The sequence below is a fragment of the Plasmodium cynomolgi genome, chromosome 1 (genome assembly GCF_000321355.1).
Source record: "Plasmodium cynomolgi strain B DNA, chromosome 1, whole genome shotgun sequence".
Taxonomy (NCBI): Eukaryota; Apicomplexa; class Aconoidasida; order Haemosporida; family Plasmodiidae; genus Plasmodium; species Plasmodium cynomolgi.
The window spans coordinates 97,278-118,353 of NC_020396.1; the positions used below are offsets into that span (position 1 = coordinate 97,278).

The 21,076-nt window shown below is 41.7% G+C and overlaps 3 protein-coding genes across 3 annotated transcripts; 2 read left to right on the top strand and 1 right to left on the bottom strand.

The window, feature by feature from the left end:
• Window positions 1–1,939: 1,939 nt before the first annotated feature.
• Window positions 1,940–8,023, top strand: PCYB_011170 (hypothetical protein; the record flags this gene model as incomplete). The annotated part of the gene is made up of 2 exons (XM_004220623.1): window positions 1,940–2,983; window positions 3,056–8,023. 2 exons carry the CDS (start codon window positions 1,940–1,942, stop codon window positions 8,021–8,023), a joined length of 6,012 nt encoding a protein of 2,003 aa, XP_004220671.1.
• Window positions 8,024–10,194: 2,171 nt separating this feature from the next.
• Window positions 10,195–13,232, top strand: PCYB_011180 (WD domain G-beta repeat domain containing protein; the record flags this gene model as incomplete). The annotated part of the gene is made up of 2 exons (XM_004220624.1): window positions 10,195–12,686; window positions 13,142–13,232. 2 exons carry the CDS (start codon window positions 10,195–10,197, stop codon window positions 13,230–13,232), a joined length of 2,583 nt encoding a protein of 860 aa, XP_004220672.1.
• Window positions 13,233–13,585: 353 nt separating this feature from the next.
• PCYB_011190 (calcium-dependent protein kinase 3) lies at window positions 13,586–15,536 on the bottom strand (the record flags this gene model as incomplete). Its single annotated transcript, XM_004220625.1, has 3 exons — window positions 13,586–13,924; window positions 13,978–14,461; window positions 14,662–15,536. 3 exons carry the CDS (start codon window positions 15,534–15,536, stop codon window positions 13,586–13,588), a joined length of 1,698 nt encoding a protein of 565 aa, XP_004220673.1.
• Window positions 15,537–21,076: the final 5,540 nt, after the last annotated feature.

The window sequence follows — 21,076 nt, forward strand, 5'->3', positions numbered from 1 at the left end:
TTTAACTGACCAAAAGGAACGAAAAAAAAAAAAAAACACTGCCGTTTTATCCGTTTTGTGCAGTTTGGCCCAATTGTATGGATAAAAATATGACCAATCGAATTGGACAAATGAGAAAAAAACACATCATTGAAGATTAATATGCCCTTTTTTATTAACTCTTAAAAGTTAGCAATCAAGGTGAATACACAAACGTCTCATTACACCAATTAGCATTTTTTTTTTTTTGTGTAACATTTGGACATTTCATGGATCGTACGTTGGTGTGCGAATATTTTTATGTCCTAACTGTTGGGTGTGTTATTTTGGGTAACATTATCTCGCGCCTTTTTTTTTTGTCCCTCTGTTTTGCTCGACCGTATGTCCACATCAACGTGTCTAAGAGGTACGCCGAGCATTTCTGCATTTTGGAAGGGGGCAAAAAATGCCAGGGGGGATTTCTCTACCGCGACCTCTATGGCATCCGGTTGAACAGTTAAAAAAGGTAATGTATGCACGTTTATACACATTGGGAAGTGCCATGTGAATGCAACCTACCGAGCTGACATAGCAAAACGTTCGTACTTTTCTGCGTCAACGTTTCTCCTTCAAAATGAAGAATACGTTTAAGTAGCGCCTATTTCTGCTAAAAGGGGTGAACAAACCACTTTTCGCATGCGTTGGTCATACTCATTTGTAATAACCAAAGGCATACCGGGGTGTGAGGAGAAAAAGTAGGAAAAAATATAACGTAAGGGCAGAAAAACTGCTGGGGGATTTATTTCCCCTTAGAATTAAAACTTCCCCCAACTGTTTCATCAAGAGCGTCTTTAACTTTCATTTTTTGGATGACAATGTCCTGTATGCCATACGTCTGCAACTCCGTTACGCAGCATTTCGCCCTTTTTTTGGCCAGCCCCTTCGTTTTTTTTTTTTCCCTGCAAGATTTTTGTATACAATTTGTGTACAATTTGTGTAATTTTGCGTACATTTTGGATACAGTTTGGGTACAAGTTGGCTATATTTTGAGTCCCCCTAGCGCATGTTTGCCATTCCCACTTTTTGCCCCTCGTGCATTTCGCCTGCCTGCACAGTTTTTTAACACCCACCCGCCGCATGCTGAAATGCTACAGTTAAATAATAAGGGCGCCAATTCGTTCGTTCCTCAGGCAAAAATTTTGCAAGTGTCAAGGGAAGTGCGTACTTAAATGCGAACAGGCAAAAAAAAAAAACAAAATTAACATCGTGCAGTATATATTATGTGGAAAAAAAAAATGCAAAAATGCAAATATGTACATACATAAAAAGTTGCATACTTATGTGTTACACGTTAAATATCCCGCGCCATGTGTTTGCGAAGAAGCAGAAAATGCTAACACGAGCAGGCAACCCATTTTGAGCAAATCTAAAAAAAAAAAAAAAAATTATAACAGAGAGAAATTCTCCAGGACGTTTTTGTGAGAGCATACAGGATACACTTTTTTTTTTTTTTTTTTTTTTTTTCCCCTATCATTTGAGTGAAAACTCGGCAATTTTTTTTTTTATCGGTAGTGTAGTACTCGTTACACGTATTCTTCTTTATGTCCATGAAGTAATATATATATATTTTTCGTTCTTAGGTGCATCCAACGCAGTAGTTACAATAGTTTTGTGCGTGTGTAAATAGCGCATGTGAGTGTCTATCTCCCCTTCCATTTTTACACCCATGTACACATATGAAAATTAGCCCCCCTGTGGGAAAAGGGCATTTTGTCCATCTGGTAGAGTTGCCCCTAAGTACATTGTTTCATGTGGTGCGCTCACTCCTCGTCACTGCACGAATGTACCCTTTTGTTTTTTTACAAAACATCAGCACAGCACCTCTTATCCATAACAGCAGTGTGTGCAGTGACACATCATATTAGAGAGCACCTCTTCTCACCGTGTCTATGTCTATTTCGCTGCCCTCCCTTTGACCAAAATGCGCGACAAGGAGGAGACGGCAGAGAGCAGGCGGCTTTTGTTTCCGAAACAGACAGACTGGAGCCAAATCAATTTTACCTTCCTAGTATTTGTACTGGGAATCAAAACGGTGTTTTGCATTTTATTATTTATATACAACCATGTGTTGCTATTTTTTATATTCTTCATGTCCACAGTCATTTCGCTGTACGCACTGGTTGTAAACACCTTCAAAGCATTAACCCTATACATAGTCATTTTAACGTCCATCCTAACATCGATCTTTTTGTCTCTATTTAATATCATACACGTAGATTATATATCTAGCGTTTTTAAAGAGGTGTTTCTCTCCACTGTGTCATATTCAGTGTTACCCTTGTTCATATTAGAATTATTTGTAGCGATTATTTACACATGTTTGAAAAGGAGAAGAAGAGGATACATCGAAAAACGTTTAAGGGAATTAAAAATAATCATCGATGGAAGGAGAAACAAAGAGAAAGGAGAAAAACTCCTATCGTTGCAAATCGATTTGGAGAAAAATGAACTGAACACATATGACAAGACGTATAAGTACTACTTGACTAATTACAAAAACAAAAAGTACATCTGCATTGAGAAGAATACTGATTATTCCAGTGATGAGGAGGATCCAAGAACCCATCACATCGGAAACGACTACATCGATTACAATACCATTTCGTCCAAGTGCTCAACTTTGAAGAATCAGCAATGTAGCAGTGGTAAAAAACACTTCCAAGCGGAAAAAAACGCAAATAAAGGATCTCCCCAAAGTGACTCCCTGTCCTACTACCACGTCAGCGAGGATTTAAGTTTTATCCATTCGGGAATTAAAAAATATGCTAAACAGAACGAAAAAAGTCATGCGAAAGAGAAAAAATCGAGAGGAAAGGGGCAAACGGAAAGGGATACCCACACTCCTGGTAGTTGTGGTGATGGTTATGGTAGTCACATGCACAGTGCGAGCCCTCACACGAAGGATAGGGAGCGCCAATGGAGCAATGACAAGCATAGTATTACTGATAAGGACTACACCATCTTGGTGAATAATGAGAGAGCAGATGACGAAGAAGTAACATCCATTATTTCACAACAGTCCCCGTCTCAAACGCAGTTCCTAACGCAGCAGATCGAACGATGTAATAGCAAAACCATGTCTAACACCTGGACGGAGACTCTACCAAATCACACACCAGATCAGGGAGAGAATTCCAAAAAGGGTTCCGCAGAATATATAAAAAATTCATTTTCGTTGGAAAATTCCGAAGTAAATTATATAATTGAAAATTTTATCGAAAAGAACAAGGAAGAAGGCACACAAAGTGTAGATCCCCTGTTTGACGTCACCAAACAGACTGAACAACAAAATGGAACAGGGGATACTGCACAGAAGATGGACGAATTAGACATGGGAAGCAAAAGCAGGCAGATGAATGACGGCCTCGCACAGAAAGAGGTGCCACAGGATGGAACACCACAGGATGCGGCACCGCAGGATGAGACCCCATTGGATGAGACCCCACTGGGAACATTCGACTATACCCCGTTACCAAATGTAGAGAACCAGGCGGAAGAAACGAATGTACAAAATGACGAAGAAAAAGGGGACGATCTATTGAGCCACATGACCTCCCAGGTAGAGGAAGAACTGATGAAAATTATGACAAGCCAGAGAAGTGATCACGAGGAGGCAATTTACGCAGAATGCAAAACTGAGGAAAAGGACTCCGGTCAATTTGCGGACGTAGAAGATCATCATGATCATATCTGTGCAAAGTTCGAAGCACAGAAAAATAATCAGGGGGACGAGCTTCATTCAACTACGAGTGAGATAGAGGCGAACCAAAAAAGCCAATCGGGTGCCGGAGAAGTGGATCCAAATGACATACCTAATAGGACGCATAATCCCCTATTTTATGGCGCCACCAACATGGAGGAGGAAACAGAACAAGTGAACGGAACGAATGAACAGGAACTGTTGATGGGTGAACAGTATGACAAATTTAAAAATGCAGAAATGGGTACACAGGAAAATTCCCAAAGTGAGGTGACACCCGTAGTTAGCCCAACAAATCAAGCGGGTGAGCACACCGGAAAGGTAGCGGCTACGCATGATGGAGAGTCCTACCTGGAAGTGCAGCTCAAGCTGGAGGAAGAAATCAAAGAACAGCGGGAGGAGAAGTCGGAGGAGCAGTCAGAGGAGCAGTCGGAGGAGCAGTCAGGGCATCAGTCGGAGGAGCAATGGAACGAGCTTCCCACGGAGAAGCCATCCGAATTGCCATCAGGGGGGGCTTTCCAATCACCCATCGAGTTGCCGTCCTATTTGCCCGTAAAACTTCAATCCGGGAAACCATCCCAGTTTCACATAGAACAGCTCGCAGCCCTCCCAAGCTCCCCTGTGTCAAGCATTCCAAACGGAAAAGAAGAAAAGGACGATGGGGATGAAGACAACGGGTACAGCCAAAGTGACAACACCTCGGAGTCGAAAAAAACACATGAAGCTGAAAAGCAGGTGAGAAATTTCCTCTGTACCAATTTAGAGGAGACCAATCTGCTAAGGAGTGCAAATTACGCGGTAGATACAAAGGAATGGATAAAGCTAGAAAAAGAAGACATAGAAATGTTGAAGCAATCTGTTAATATCGACAACATTGAGCACATACCAATTGATGATTTTTACACAAAAAATATAAAAGAACGTGGTGCTAATCTGTTTTCCTACTCCATTCATTCGAGTAACATGTCTGAATTTCTCAAAATCGGGGTGGACCAAAAGGCATGTGCTAGCTGGGGTGCACAACAGGAGGAGAGCCTGACCAGCAGTGACGACATATGCAAAAAAATAAATTTCACAAATTTGGAAAATAAGAAAAATACTTATGTCACCCTTTTTGATGATGGAGTTATCCTCCCCCTAGGGGGCATTAACGAAAAGGAAAAGGTCATGGAATGGATGAACCGCCAACAAATGTGGACCTCCCATTTGGACTGTAACAAAATGGATTCAATGCACGAATCTTCTCATGAGGAAGGAGCTAACCAAACGGGGGAAGAAAACCCATCGAATGACTTCCAACCGATTGAGGATTCCCATCAAAAGTGGAGTGAAAAGGAGCAACTAGATGATGGAAAAGAAAAAGAGTCCAGTGGAAAAGGCCCATATCCATTCGCACAACTCCAAATCAGTAGTAGTAACGCCTTCAGTTCTAACTTATACACAACGGAACACGGGGGGTATAGCAATTACGAGGAGGTCATAAAGGATAACTCGAATATTGCAGAGGCCTTTCTCAATAGTGCTATGTATGGGGAGAAGAGCGAAATGGGCAGAAGTAACATCAGCGATGAACTTCCCCCAAGTAGCTTCTACAACCAGAACGACAATATAATCCTTAATTACAGCAGTTGTAATGATGACACCCAGAGTGTGCCAAATAGCTCCCTCATTCTCGTCAAAGGGGAACATGGCACGAAAGAATCAGAGAACTCGATAAGCATCTTCAATCGGGGGAACGACACGAACAGCGGTAACACCAATGAACCTGCTAAATGTATGGACGATAAAGATACGAATAAAAAACAAAACGATACGCAGAACACTGGTAGTAATGACATGTGCGAAACTACGTCCATATTTAAACAACGGAAATCCTTCTTCGAAAATTTAAAAAAAGACAAGTCGTTGAGCAGCCACCCCGCAAAAATATCGCTCAGCAATGAAAGGAACGTCCTCAGAAAGGTGAGTGGCAAAAGTGAGGGAGAAGTCCTCAACTCCAACTCGTCAATAAATCAACACAAAAAAGGGAACATCCCAGTAGAAGAATCAAATATGAACAGTTCCACCCCCGAAGGGGAAGATAATCAGACGAGCACAGAACTCCCTCCAGAAAAATTTGCAAAGTTAAAGAAAGCGAAAAATATAAATGACAATTTTTACATCATAAATGACAAGCTGAAGAGCATCGGTAAGGAAAAGAAGGACACGTCTGTTATGGGCATATCTCCAAATGAGCAGCTAACACCCTCAAACGATCTAGCAGGTAGCAGTACACCCGATCTACCAAACCAGGTTAAAGAAAACGAAATGGGAAAAGCAAAAAGCATTGACGAAATGGGGGAAGAAAAAATCATCGATGAAATAGCCAACTCTGAGAGTAAGCAAAAAATAACGCAACATTTTGTCATTTACGATCAAAGCGATTTGGCAACGCCCAGTAAAAAACTGGATGAAGGAACGCCAACCATGGGGGAACCCCACAACTTGGAAAAAAAAAAAATCGAAGGAACCGCATCCAACACGGTAATCAACCTGAACTACTGCACTATTAATTCGAGAGCGGGAATACATATAAAAGACGGCAAAAAATATATGTTCAGTTCGGCTACCCAACTGAGTAAAGATATTTTCATAAATTCGGGAAATGCAGAAAAAATTATTCACGATGTAAAAACTGAAGGCAGTTATCACAAGGCATCTCTGCTTAGCCAAGTTAAGGAGGTTCCCACGTTTGGTAGCAATGAAGAACCCAGCTTCCAGCACAGGAAAAAAAAATTCACAGAATTGAAAAACAAAACCACTCCTATGAATAGCAATCCCATGAATAGCAATCCCATGAATAGCAATCCCATGAATAGCAATCATATGAATAGCAATCCTATGAATAGCAATCCTATGAATGACGACACCCCCCCCGCGGAAGTTACAAATTCGAAGCTGAGTGCATTCGCCGACATGAACTCAGACGACACGAAGAAAGTCTTGCCAAGTGAACACATGCAAAGCGAACACATGCGAAACGAACACGTGTCCAGCGAGGTGATGAACTCGGAAGCGTGCCCCTACTCCGGCGGTTTGTTGCCTCCTGCTGATAAATCACTTCTCACGGGATCTACACAGATAGACAAATTAAAGGACGATTTTTTGAATATGAATTCCTGCGACAGCAGCGTCATGTATAGGGACTTCATGGATGCAATGAATTCGGAGGGGCGTCCGGAGGTGGAACAGGTGGAAGGGGCAGAAGTGGAAGAGGTAAAAGAGGAAGAGGTAGAAGTGGAAGAAGAAGAAGAAGTGGAAAAGGCAGAAGTGGAAGAACAAGTGGAAGAGGCAGAAATGGAAGAACAAGTGGATGCAGTTCCAGAACTAGTAGAAGTTATTTCAGAACAGATGAAAGTTCCTTCTGAGCCGTTGGAAGCCACTTCCAAGTCAGTGGAGGCGCCCCCCGAACAGGCAGGTAATAACCTCCCACATGGAACATCGCACACCGCAGAGGAAGAGGCAGATGCACAGATGGAGGAGGGGCCTAAATCAAACGGCCCAAACGATGCAGCTCTGGAGAGCGAAAATCTCTACGTGCTGGACGATCTGCCCACACAAAAGGCACACCTAGAAATGGAAAAAACAAACGCTATGGGGAATACGAACCCTAGCTATGACGTATCATCCGATGTGCACACAGATAAGCATGAGGCGGGCGAGGCAAATGCCGCAAGTGATCATTTGAAAGAGGACCAATCACCCGACACTGCAACGGACGTGAAGGAAAATTACACAAACGAAATGTGCACAAAGAATGGCGCAGATGAACAACCCTTTAGTGATGACAAGGCGGAGAGAGAAGAGAAGCCGAACGAGGAGTTAACTGCTAAGGAAATATTGCAAGAAGAACTCACAACAAAGGACAACTTCGAAAGGGACGAAACAGAGCCAAGTTACCCACACGAAGAGGACACTCCACTGGGGGAAGCAGCTATATATGAAGGTAACGAAATACCCCCCGTAAAAGAAAAAAAAGAGGACATCACTTCATCGCCCACAGAACAAGCGCTAGACAATTTAGAAAATATAATCGACCCCCCCATGGTAGAAGCAAGCACCGGGGGTGGCGAACCAAAGGAGGAAGTGCCCCCAGATGAAGAAAACAGTGGCGACGAAATTGTTGACCATAATAACCATATAGATGCCTCTGAGAAGGCAAAAGAGGGACTGAATGAAAGTCAAACTGCATCCAAACTTAACCAGGAAAGGGCTAAGAATTATAAAAATAAAAAAAACAATAAACGGAGGAATAAAAGAAGATGAGCAGTCACAACTCGAACTGGGTGTAGAAATGGGCAGCAATATGCTGAGCTCATGTTAACATATATTAGTATTCCAGAGGGGAGTTAAAAAAGAAGTGAATCGCAGCATGTTACTTGGCAATCAACATCCAAATAAAGAAAAAGGCATATTAACTATATAACTTCGGAGTTATTAAGAAAAAAAAAATAGCTCCATGTGTGATGCTTAAAGGTGAAACCTAATCACACGGATGACATTCTTTAGACATTTTTTGTTTCCCCCTTTTGGAATTTCCAACCGGGTTGATACTTCACCATGGTGTAACATCGCCTTTGCGCAAACGCTCTCAGTGAGCTAGGCTTTAAAAGTTTTTTTTTTTTTATAACTTTTTTTTTTAAGTTTTTTTTTTTAAAACACTGGAATATAATCTTATTCCTCATAACTATTTTTACAGTTTCATTTTTTTGTCACATTTGCAAAATTGTGCTTACCATATGCGTATTATCAAATGCGGAATTTTTTTTTTCTTTTTCACCTCAATTGTTTTCCCTGTACATACTACGCACAGTGAAGTGTTCATGTTTGAACAACATATATATCATAGGCTCAAAAATTGTGTAAAACAAAATGTGTAAATAGATGTGTGCACGTTTGCCCATTTTGATGGAAATACAACACGTGCTCTGTTCGCCACCGAACATTGCTCGCGGGGAGAGGCGTAGACACGCCCCCTCTACAGTTGATCACAAAAGGGAGCTGCACCACCACTGGGGGGCACAATTGGAAAAGGAGCCAAATTACGCAAAAGTGCAACCATATGTGTCCGCACATATACGCGTGAAGCGCAGCGGTTGTAGAGGTGCACTTTCGCATATGTAAGAGTAGCCAAGGTTTGGGGGGAACCAATATGTGTGAATATTTGTTGCCTTAAAGGCAGCCTCGCCGGGGTGGGGAGATTTCTACATGCTGCTCCCGAGTTACATTTAAAAAAATGCTTAAAAGGGGGTGATCATAGGGGATGCCAAGAGGGGGCGACGTGACGAGTGCGAAGTGACGAGTGCGGCCATTGTACATACCGTGATATATGCGCTCTTCCATGACAAATCAGTACTCCTCGATTATGTAAAATTAGCGCAACTGGGACAATCCTCCTGAAAAAAGACGTGCAGAGTTAGACCTCTCGCGCAATTGTGCAGCTGCGCGATGGTGGAATTTTCCCTGCGCAATTTGAATAAACTCCTCCGTTTTGCCTTTTTCTATGCGCTTTTGTAACCCTCTCAGAATTTCCACCTGTTCTTGAAGCTGCCCCACATGTGCATTTGAACACGAAGCTGTGCTTCGCCAAAACTTTGTTTTTACGCTTCCCTCATGGCCCCATGAACATGAAAAGGCTGCAGCATTTCTGCGAAGCATTGTGCGTGTGTATTTATTAGCGCATTCATGAGTGCATTCCTGTATGCGTTTTTTTTTTTTTTTTTTCTTCAGTGCATACATTAATGTGTTTGTATTCCTTTGACCCATATTCTGCGCGATGGACGAGGCCATTCGGGAATTTCCACCGCAGGGTATGCACAAATGGTGACGCTAGTAGGCTAATTATTTTTGTTCACTTCGTGCTTTACGTGCCTCCCAATTTGTGTACCTCGCCTTTTTTTTTTTTTGTCACCTATTTCAAAAATCCAGTTGCGCAAAGGACGTTTGCCGCATTTCAGCCGATTGTTAAGCGCGCAATCCGATCTTTTGTTTAACATTTTGTGGTGAAATGTTTACGTGATTGCGTTGCTATTGGTTTGTGATCCCTTTTTTATGTAATCCTTGCGTATTGTGTAGCAGGGGGGGAAATTTTTTTAATTTTCTTTTTTTTTCCCCCACCCATGGGTACTTAAGTTAGCCCAAGAACAAATTTTTTTTTTTTTTTTTTTTCTAAATGGATACGTTTGACATCCCTTTTGAGAGATCTTCCCTCGCTGCCCTTCGTTCTGCATTGTTTTAAAAGGACGTACCATTCGAAGTTCGCTGTGTTTGAAGGTGAACTCCTTCACCCCCTCCCCCCCCCTTTGGCACGACGAAGCAGAGAAGGAGGCGGGGGAGGACCTCTCTTCCGCGAGAAGCACGTAAAAGGTGTTCCACCAGTTTGTAACTTCCGAATTATTTTTCCTGCCACCCCAATATTTTAACACAACTGCGGCACCATGGAACTGGAACACTTCGACATCGGTATAAACCGAGTGGAACAGAGAGACGAAAAGGTCTACTACGTCATCCTAATTCAGTACAAAGATCTCAAGTACGAAACGAGTAGGAGGTATAGCGAGTTTGAAGAGCTACACTGGGAGTTACTCCACATGGGTTTTTCAGCCCTACCAAAGTTACCCAAGAAAAAATTAATGGCCTACAAAAACGCAGAATATATAAACTACAGAAAGAAGGTACTAAATTCGTATATTCACAATTTATTTATCCGAGCAGACGTGAGATGTTGTGCTTTGTTTCTGAATTTTATTTTATTTTACGACAAAATTAATTTATCCGTGGAGGTTGTAAAAACCAAGCTGCTAAACAGCATAGGATCACAAAAATTTTCCATGAGTGATTTGTACATCAATGAAAAATACAATTTTATTATTTGTGTGTATGAGGATAAAAGCAATTTGAGCAAGTTGGGAAAATTATGGTCTATTATTGAGCCAGACATAGTTGGGGAAATAAAAGTCTTCACATATAATAACGATTTGACATCCACATTTTGTGAAACGTATAAAGAACAAACCGTTTATAAAGCTCGAAATATTGTGTGTGCAGAATCTAAAAGTGAAGTGATTATATCAGGGGATGATGGAAAAATCCACGTTTATAAAATTGACATGCAATTGCTAACCCTAACTTATGTAAAGAATATTCCTTGCCATAATGATACCATTTTAAAAATGATGAATTTCAATGCCGACTTATTTTGTACCTGTGGTTATGATAACGCATTCAGATTGTTTCGATTTAGTGATTATAAAATCCTGAGTGGGGGACGATGTAATAAACGTTTAGACAAGGATAAAATTACTACATGTCATCTGCTCAATTATAACAATATCGTCCTTGGAACTGATTGTTCCGTTTTTTTTATTTACAATATGATGACCAATCCTCCCCTCTACCTAGATACCAAAAAACTCAAAAATGGAGAAAAAATTAACTGCTTCGCCAACACGGATAAGTACCTATTTGTAGGTTACGACAACATCATTGCGTGTTATAATTACCATTATAGTAGTGAAGCAAAAAATGGGAGGGGGTTAACTTTAAGTGAGACCTTCTCAGAATGTGTGGCTAATCAGGACACGCCTGGCGGTAGCCACATAGATGCGCAAACAAACGAAAAGCAACCGCTCATCACCAAACTGATAGTAGACAATAACATGTCGGCGCAGTATGTCCCACCGTTGCTCTACGACAATACTGTCCTGTCCCTAAGTGTTAACAAAGAGAAAAAAGTACTCTACGCAGGATATGAAGATGCAATTGTTATTTGGTCCATAACGAGTGGTCTGATCGTTTCGGCCTTCCATGGGCATACAAACGGGGTGCACTTTTTAAATTTTTTGAGTAGCTCAGGTTTTTTACTCTCAGGGGGAGATGGGGGGAATTTAAAAGTATGGAAAAATGACATAGATAATTTTCAAATATGGAAACCAAAGAGGAGGAGTTACAAAGCCAACGAATCGACAGGGATCTCCCCCCAAGCAGTGTACGCAGAATCATCGGCCTACAAAAATAGTCAGAATAACAATTTCACTTTTAACGAGAGCGAAGATGGTGACGACCCTGATAACAGAAGCAATGCGCAAAGCGACTCCATGTCTATTGATCACTTGTTGGGAGAAACGAACAAGAAATACGACTACCAAGTGTATGATACATCTAACTACAAGAAAGACCTAATTAATTACAACGCATCGACAAATATAAACAGTGTTAACTCCTCCAGGAGTAACCTTTTTTACGATAAAAGTGTGAGTAATGCGCCGCAGGAGTTTCTCTCCGATGCGAGCAACCTGGATGTGTGTATACTTACAAGCAGGGAAGACAAAGGCCGAAGTGGTAGCTACGACTGTAACGTTGATGCAAGTGTTAGCAAAGCGGATAACTCCTTTCACGCACCACTTTATGCCAAGGATTTTCAACAGAATCATGCGGATTATTTCGTATCAAACGAGGATGCAAAGTTTGATCATGGTGGGAAAAATGAGGAGCGTTATCAGCATGATCAGTATAACCTGCGTGGTCACAATGATTACGGCGTGCCTCCCATTGCACGACATGGATATGAAGACTACTACGAGAAGGGGGGGTCCCACGGAAAGACACAACACGATGATGGCCAGTATAGCGGCGGTCAGCATAGCGGTGGTCAGCATAGCCATGGTCAGCATAGCGGTGGTCAGCATAGCCATGGTCAGCATAGCGGTGGTCAGTATAGCCATGGTCAGCATAGCGTTGCTCACCAGATGGACATGTATGGAGCAAATTACAACAGCGCCACTGCCCCTCAGGCGCAGCACAACTCCGACGAGGGGGTACCGAATTCAATCGATATGAAGCACAATAATGAGGATGACCAGTTCAGTAGCTTAAAGAGGGACATCGTTTACGTCAGTGACGAGGACGATGATTTGATTTCAGCCTTTAGGTAATCGCTTTTTTTTTTTAAGTTCATTTTTGCATTCCCCGCTTTTGTGCGGAACGCGTGCCACGTGTGCACCAATTGTGTGCCCCTCTTGGGGCCAGTTTTGTTCCACCTTCGCAACTGCTGCATCACGCGGTTGCATCTTTTCTCCTTTTCTCCTATTCTCCTTTTCTCCTATTCTCCTATTCTTCCTTTTTTTTGTGTGTGTGATAATATGTGCCCCTCATCATGTGCGGAGGCGCCCATTTCTTTTGTAAGCACCCAACCCGTTTCATCACAACGCCTGAGGAACATGCGCCGCACAGTTATCCACTCCCCGCGTGGGGAACTGTACTCATGCGCGCGCTATTATCGGAGGTGTAAACATTTGCAAAGACACTCCCGCGCATCCCATCCGCTTCTCCCTCTCTTCTGCCTTTTTCCCAACGCTAACACATCCTTGCAGCGACCTTTTGCAGATCAAAAAAGGCAACTTTCAAAAATGAATATATTTTTTACAAAATTTTACTGAAATCAAGTTTTTGGAGAAAAAAAATTACAAAAACATAGGGTACTAAAAAAAAAGGGGGGATCTGGTGCGAGAGGGTGTAAAATGTGCTTGGTAAATCTTCACAAAAAAAATCGGAAGTGCCTAGGCCACCGATTTGTGGCATAAACACAAAAGGGGGAAGAAAAAAAAAAAAAAAAAAAAACTGAGCCATTGATTGAGTGTGAACAACAAATGAGCGTGGCCGAGGTAATGCTAGGCAACCCATTCGAATTTAAAAAATTAAAAACAAGTGGGAAATATTTAAAAAAAAAAAAAAGGAGCAACCGTTCTGCGAAGATGTGCGGAGGGAAGGCGCATTCCTCCTGAGGAATACACTCGCTGCTTGCATGTCACATTTGCTGTCGCGGAATGGTCAGGAGAAAATTTTGTTTTCCAAAATTTCGGAAACGCTACTATACTGATCGTCGAGGTCGAGCGATAAAGACCGCTTCAAAATCTCAAGCAGGTAAATATTTTTGGCATTTATTTTGATCTGATTAAAATCTATTTTGATGTTCCTCAGTTTCTCAATTTCTTTCAAATTGTTATCCAGGAGGCAACTATTTTTGCAAAAATAAATATTATTGTGCATTAGGTGTACGTCCATTAATTTTACAAAATAAGTGCAGGTTATGTTATGGAAAAGGAAGGAAAAAGGAATGACTATATCCTTATTTTTGTTAATCACTTCATTCTGCCATTTGTTGATACCCTTCTCTTCAAACAGATAGGGGAAATTTTAAAAAGAATTAAAAAAATAGTAACTCCAATACTGTATATGTCTGTTTTTATGCTATATATTCCCTTCAAACAGTACGGAGACATGTATTCTTTCGTCCCAATAATCAGATCGTTGTAAATGACTTTGTCTCCTTCGTTAATGAACGTCTTCTCCGTGTTTCCTGTACAGGCAGATAGGAATCCATTCTCTATCTGACTTATATAATTGTAATTAAAGGACGTCGTTTTTTTGTTGTTCTTGTGAATCTTTATATAACTATCGGAGTAGGGAGGGTACATGACACAATTTTTTCGGTCCTCATTATTTCCCATGACTCTGTTGGTGTACGTGTTATTCGAGTCGAAGTTGTTCGTCAGGAATTGGCTTCTGCGCAGCACATTTCCCCCCCTCTTGGCTACGTCCTCACTCGCGATATATTCGCAGTTGCATGAGTGCTTTGGAAGGGCCTTGTTCACTTGCACGGAATTGGCGTGCACGCTGTTTTGGGCGAAGCTGGGATTGGTCAAGCTGCGATTGGTGGAGTCGGCTTTGGCGCAGTCCTCTTTGGTGACATCCCCCTTGGTGACATCCCCACTTTGGTGACATCCATTTTGGTGGCCTCGCCCCTCCTCCCGCAGGTACCAAAATCATTCTCGTCGAACCCCTCCTTCGTGTCACTGCCATACAAGCAACTGCCCCCCCATACAGGCACATCAAGCTCCCCATACATGTAAACACTCATGTCAAAATCAATTATGACCAACTTCTCGAAATCTTTGTCCTTAAACATGAGGTTATCCAATTTAATATCTCTGTGAATGATCGAATTGGCATGCAGAGCATTAATTCCATTCAGTAGTTGTGAAATAATATCTTTCACCTTCTCGAAAGGAATTTCTTCCTTGGACACATATTCGACGAGGTCTGTCCCTTCACATAACTCCATGACGATAAAAAAATGAGAAGGACTCTCCAACACATCATAAATCTTAACTACATTATCGTTATTAATCTTCTGCACAATTCTGTAAATACTTAAATATGTACTGTAGCTCATAATGGAGAGTTGTTTTTCTTTGTTCACACTTTTGATGGCCACATATCTTTTGTTGTTTATGTCGAAGCATTTGTATACAAAATTGGAGCAGTTATCTTTTAGCAGCTTCACCATTTTGAAGTTATTCTTGATGTGCTCGCAGCTTTGTAGGCACTCCACATATTTGTTTTCGCTGCGCAAGACACAGTTAAGGCCGTTTTGATATATGCCATTTTGGTCGCTACTCCGATATACCCATTTTTTATCCGAATGGTCTTCTCTCCTTTTTTCGCCTTCCTCAGAGGTATCGTATCTTCCCTTATCCGTTCCACTATTGTCGACCATCCAGCACGGGTCCTTCCTTCCATCGCCATATATTTTATGACTGCCTTTTTTCCTTCTTTCCTTGTCCCCCACTAGGTTATCACAGTTCATTTCAAAAGGCTTATCAACATGGACCCATTCCTCGTGACTATCATATTCAGGGAGGGTTGTCTCCCCTTCCATTTCACCAGCCTGTTCAGTTTGTTCACACTTAACATTCTCCTGGAAATACGATTGCCACATTTTTGTTGCTCTTCCTCTTTGATTTCTATTTTTTCTTAGATTGCACATTTTGTAATTGTTATTTCTGTTGTGTGCTTCTTTGACACATATTTTTTTCTTTCCCCCAATAGGGCCATCATACTTCCTGCTGAACATTTTTTTAACGGGGGTTTTACATCTACATGTGAGAAACACATTAGACCACTTACCGGCTCCATTTCCTCTGCGCATTGTTCTTCTTCCTACGGAATACCCCAGCTGAACGGTGCTACATATTTTGTCCCGTTTGGTTAATTTTGTTCCACCGTGCGTGTTTATGGAGCTCTTATGGGGGTTCCCTCCGCATCCGATTCTACTTGCGCTCGTGTCATTCGAAATTGCCCAGTTTAGTGTTTTGTTTTCCTTCTGTCCACCCTTGATCGTACCAATGGAAGAAGGGTCTCCCCTCGATTCCTCACAAAAATGAGTCCCCATATTATTTTCTTTAAAAAGGGGCGGACTTGCTTTATCGGAGTGGCGTCCTATGTGGCGTCCTCTGTGGCGTCCTATGTCGCTTCCTATGTGGCATCCTTTGTGGCCCCCTTTAAAGGACTGTCTCCCCCTTTTGCCATTCTCGACAGTGTCATTGGTGTGGTCATTCTTTAGGTTGGCCCTTCTGTGTAATGCTGCATCAGTGGTTATAATAATCCCCCTATGACACTTTTTTTCCGCCCTACCAATTCGCACCACAGACTTCCCCATCCTGCACATAATGCAAAAAAGGGAGCTGTCCACAAGTTTAACGTACATTTGACATAATTCAATTATACTCTTCAAGTATTTATTTTTGACAATTTTGTTCTTCATAATTTTTGTGATGTCTTCGTGATGGAAAAGTCTCATGTTGGTTTGATCAACAAATCTTTTATGTTTAATTTTTTCCATTTCTAGCATGTGAACAACTCTCATACTTCGCTTAACCAGTTTATTGAACAGTCCCCATGATCTCCTTTTACGAGTTTCCAAAATGGGATCACTATAGATGCATTTGCTTCGGTTTATTTTTCTCATTTGGCGCTTATACAGATGGTACAGTTCGCTCCACATGGGTTCAACGTCGCGTGGTCCACCTCCCCACTTCCTAATCTGCTGCACCAAATTGATGGCTCTCTGATTCTTCCTCCGTGACAGGAAAAAACGCACAAAACAGATAACCCTCATAATATCTTTTTTTATCTGCCCAATTCGGTACTGAGCCACAAATGTGAGGTAATGTCTATCCAGCGAGTAGTTCGCATTTATGCCTTTCCGCCTTATCAAGGTTCTGCGGCAAGGAGCAGATTTTCCATTTTGTTCACACACACGCAGGAGCATACACGAGTAGCGAGTTTCTTCCTTCCTGGGTTGATTAGCCAGTTCCATGTGATGGTTCACCTTGTGAAGGTTGCTTCCGATGCAGCTGTTCGCATTAGCTGCTTCCTCCGAGACATTGTTTCCACATCTCTCATTTAGATAACCATTGTGATCGCAACTGAAGTTGCAAATGGAAAGGCAGCTAAAGTGGCAAGACCCATCCGTATTATGCTCCACCGCCGTGGTATCATCACTTGCCCCAATATCTTCCTTTGATTGCACTTTTCCCAAAGCAGGTAACACCTGCTCCTCTGGATCAGTTTCGAGAAAACTACTCCTGTTGCTATTTGTGCTATTCGAATGAGTTCCCTTCAGAGCATCTATTTCCCCTCCTCTCTCCTTGTGCACAAGGATGTTGCGACTTCTGGCGTACTTTTTTTCCTCTTCCTCTTAACTATTTTGAGCAAATAGTTACACATAAAGCATTTATGTATCTTCATGTTATGGTGTAATAATTTTTTTTTTATCAAGTTCTGAACAATTCAAGTGAAAAATGCTAAGAACTTTCTTCTTCATAATCCTAAGCTTGAGGGGAGTCAGTTTTGGGGGGAGGAGAAGGAGGGAAGCTATCCTACACTGGTAAATGCAGACAAAAACAACGAAAAAGACGGGGGCAAACACGCACGTGAAAAAAAATACGTAACTCTAAATGTAAGCGGCAAATGGGGGATTAAACGAAATGGTTAAATATATACACCTAGCGAACCGCGTCAAAAAAAAAAAAAAATGATAATGATCATACGGAATGAGTTACTATTTTTTTTGTGACTTCTCTTCTGCTGGGTTGTAGCTACCTGAAGGGCTTCGCCCGACGGATGCGCTACTCGTGATGTGTGTATGTCGTGCGCTCGTTTCGCATCTCTCTCTCTCTCTCTCTCTCTCTCTCTCTCTCTCTCTCTCTCCCTCTCTGTGTTTGTTTGCTTTTGTGCTTCGCTCTGAGCAAATGAGTACGTATGCATGTACATGCGCGTGCTGGAGTGGCAAACTAGCAAAAATGTAAAGCTAGCAAGATTGTAAAAATGCAAAACGGCAAACGGCAGAATGACCAAGCCGCCAAACTACACGTTAGAATGGAAACGTCCTCTTCTCAGGACGTTAGTGCGAGTAACCGTCCGTTCGAGGAACGCAGCAAAATAGCGAGACGTGTGCAGCGCGTCGCTCGGTGCACGCCTTCCAGGCTACGCATCCTCCGTTGCAGTGCAGCGGCCTTCCCTTTGTTTTTTGGGTTATTTATTCTTTTTTAAGATAAAGCCAATGTTAAAAATGAGAAAATATCATGCTTTCCAAGTTGCGATTTTTCTATTTTTTATGTTTCATTATCTTATATTTTGTAATTTTTATCTTTTTATAGTTTACGCTTTTTGTTCTTAATTTTTAATTTGTGTTTTTACTTTTTTTTTTTGCTTTATTTTATTTTAATTTTTTTTTTTTTTTTTCGCGATATTGTACTTTTGTGCGCGCTTTTTACAACTTTGGAAAATTTTCCGAATTTTTCTAATTTTATTTCTACGTAAAATTAGATTTTTTCTTATTTTCCTTAAATTTACAAAAGTGTAAATTTCCTATTTCTCGCGAAAAATTAAGCGAAAAAATTATCTTGTCTACGGTATTTTCATCCATAAGAGGAAAAAAAAAAACCTCAAAAATATACTCAAAAATATACTCAAAAATATATTTAAAAAAATATTCAAAAAAATATTTAAAAGAATATTCAAAAAAATATTCAAAAAAATATTCAAAAAAATACATAAAAATAAACTGCGTTAAACTGCGTTAAAGTAAATTGTTAAAAAATGCACATAAAAGTTGGCGAGGTGCGTGCCCGTAATTTGTTTTTCGTTTAGCGGTTATTTGCGCCCTCATTGGCCCATCGTTCATCTGTTCACTTTTTTTTATTTTATTTATTACAACTTTGATTTTTTGCCTTTTTTTTGTTAACTGGTCAATATATCGCCGTGACACTCTCCACCTCGGGTGGCAATTAGAATTGTGCACCTAGACCAAGGGGGAAACTGCGTGAGAACAAAAAAAGGGGATACGCAATTGGCACTTTACACGTTTTGCGTGTTGTACACACTCTGTTCGTTTTGCACTTTTCTCCCAGTTTACACCATTCGCCCACTTTACAACACAGTTTTGCATTTCCCCCTTCGCCTTTCCCAAATGCCCTTCCGCGCAATCATCTTTCTAACAGTATTTTAAACAAATTTGTGAGTTAAGGATTATGTTGGGGGGAGGCTACACACTTACACAGTTTATTCTATTTTATTTTTTTTTAATGAACTGAATGGTTGTGGACGGCATAGTGAGCCATATACGCACACATATGCGCGCAATGCGTGCAGTAGTGGAAAAAAAAAAAAATTCACACAAGGCATACAACACGTGCCGTACACGCACACACAAAAAAAAAAAATATGCGTATTTGTATGGCCTTACAAAAATTGCAAATTTCTGAGAAGCTTACTATTTTCCCATATGAGTATCAAAATAAGCGGTCATAAAAAAAACTAGGGAAAAATGCCATTCAGGGTTGCTACTTTGAACCAAAGAAGATCTTGCAAAATGCGCACCGTGTGAAGCACAGCACATTGGGAACTCGGTTCTGGTTGTATGCAACTACGATAAGGAAAAAATCTTCTGGCCTATTGGGAAAAAGAGCGGGGACAAGGGGGGGGAAAAAAAAATTAAACACAAAATAATTTAGCAATGTGGGGGAAAGGGGTAGTGATCGCAGTAGTAGTACTGGCAGTAGTAGTAGTAGCAGTAGTAGTCGTATACATACACATGTACATGTACTCGGGCGTGTGCGTCGCGATATTGGGCGTTAAGCATACGCCTATTTTTCGCAGGCCAACACACCATTTCAGCACAGCTCACACGCACATGTACTATGCACACGCATACAAACACGCATGGGCATACGCACACGCACAGTGGTGACAATAAGGCACCCCCCATATGATCTAAACATATTTTTACCTTCATTAATGGCGTACAACAATCTGTTCTTCAGCTTTTCTTTATTTTTATAATCGGGAATTTTTAAGTAATTGGTGCAGGTCATCACACTGGGCAAATCGTTATTGTCCTCCTTCTTCACAACTTTCATTAGCGGCCTGCGAAAGAGGGGGAAGGGGGGAGGGCACAGATCAGAAAATTGGCAAGGCGACGAAAAGTGCCAAATGGCAATACGGCTAATCGCGCAAAATGGCAATGCGGCTAATCGCGCCAAATGGTGGGGTAACATGTGCTGCTCGCATGTCACCGCTTAAACACAAAAACCGAAGCGCGCCACGTGTGCTACTCACTTCAAAGCTGCAAATCCTTTATTCGGCAAGGCGGACGTCCCGGTGCAAAACTTAACAAAAAGTTTTCTCTCTTCCTTGTTGAACTCCGACAATATTTCGATCAGGGTGATAAATGTAACAGAATCGTTCGTGTACCTGGAGTGGTGGGAAGAAAGGAAGAATAACAAAGCAATCTCGTGTGTGCACACAGATGGGTGCATAACACACGCATAAGCGGAACACATACAAATGCACACACGCGGGATAATCACGCATGTTCGTTTTTCTTTGTTCCATTTTTTTTTTTTTTTTTTTGCTCCCTTACCCATGGTCCGGCTTAATATACGTCGACAGGTGCAGCTTCGTCCAGTGTTCGTCATTCTCGATATTGCTGCCGAACAGATACTCGCAAATTTCCTCCTCGTCAAAGATGTTCGTGCACAAAAGGGGGGCGATCGTGCTGAAGCCGAAGCGGAAGGCCCATATCTGCGAGGGGGGGAAAGAGGTACACGCACGTGAAGCGGTTCACGGGAAAGCGACACACACATGCGCATACGCACATGCACATAAGCGTATGTACACACATGACTGCTCAGCGGCGCGCTCGACTCTACCTGAAACTTTATCCCCTCGTACAGGGAATACTCGATGGTTTTATTTATGAACAGGTCCAGGTTTTCATTGTTCACTGCAATGTTGGCTCCGTTCGGGATTAGCTCAACGGGCGGGTCGCTCCCTGTCAAATTGGAAAAGGCAATCGTGTGCATGCATATATCATCGTGCAGGGCATGCCCAAACACACGGAGCACATCGCGCAAAAAGCGCAGCAGTACTACGTACGGGGGGAGGCGCGCTTCACCTTGCCTCCCTCTCGACCAA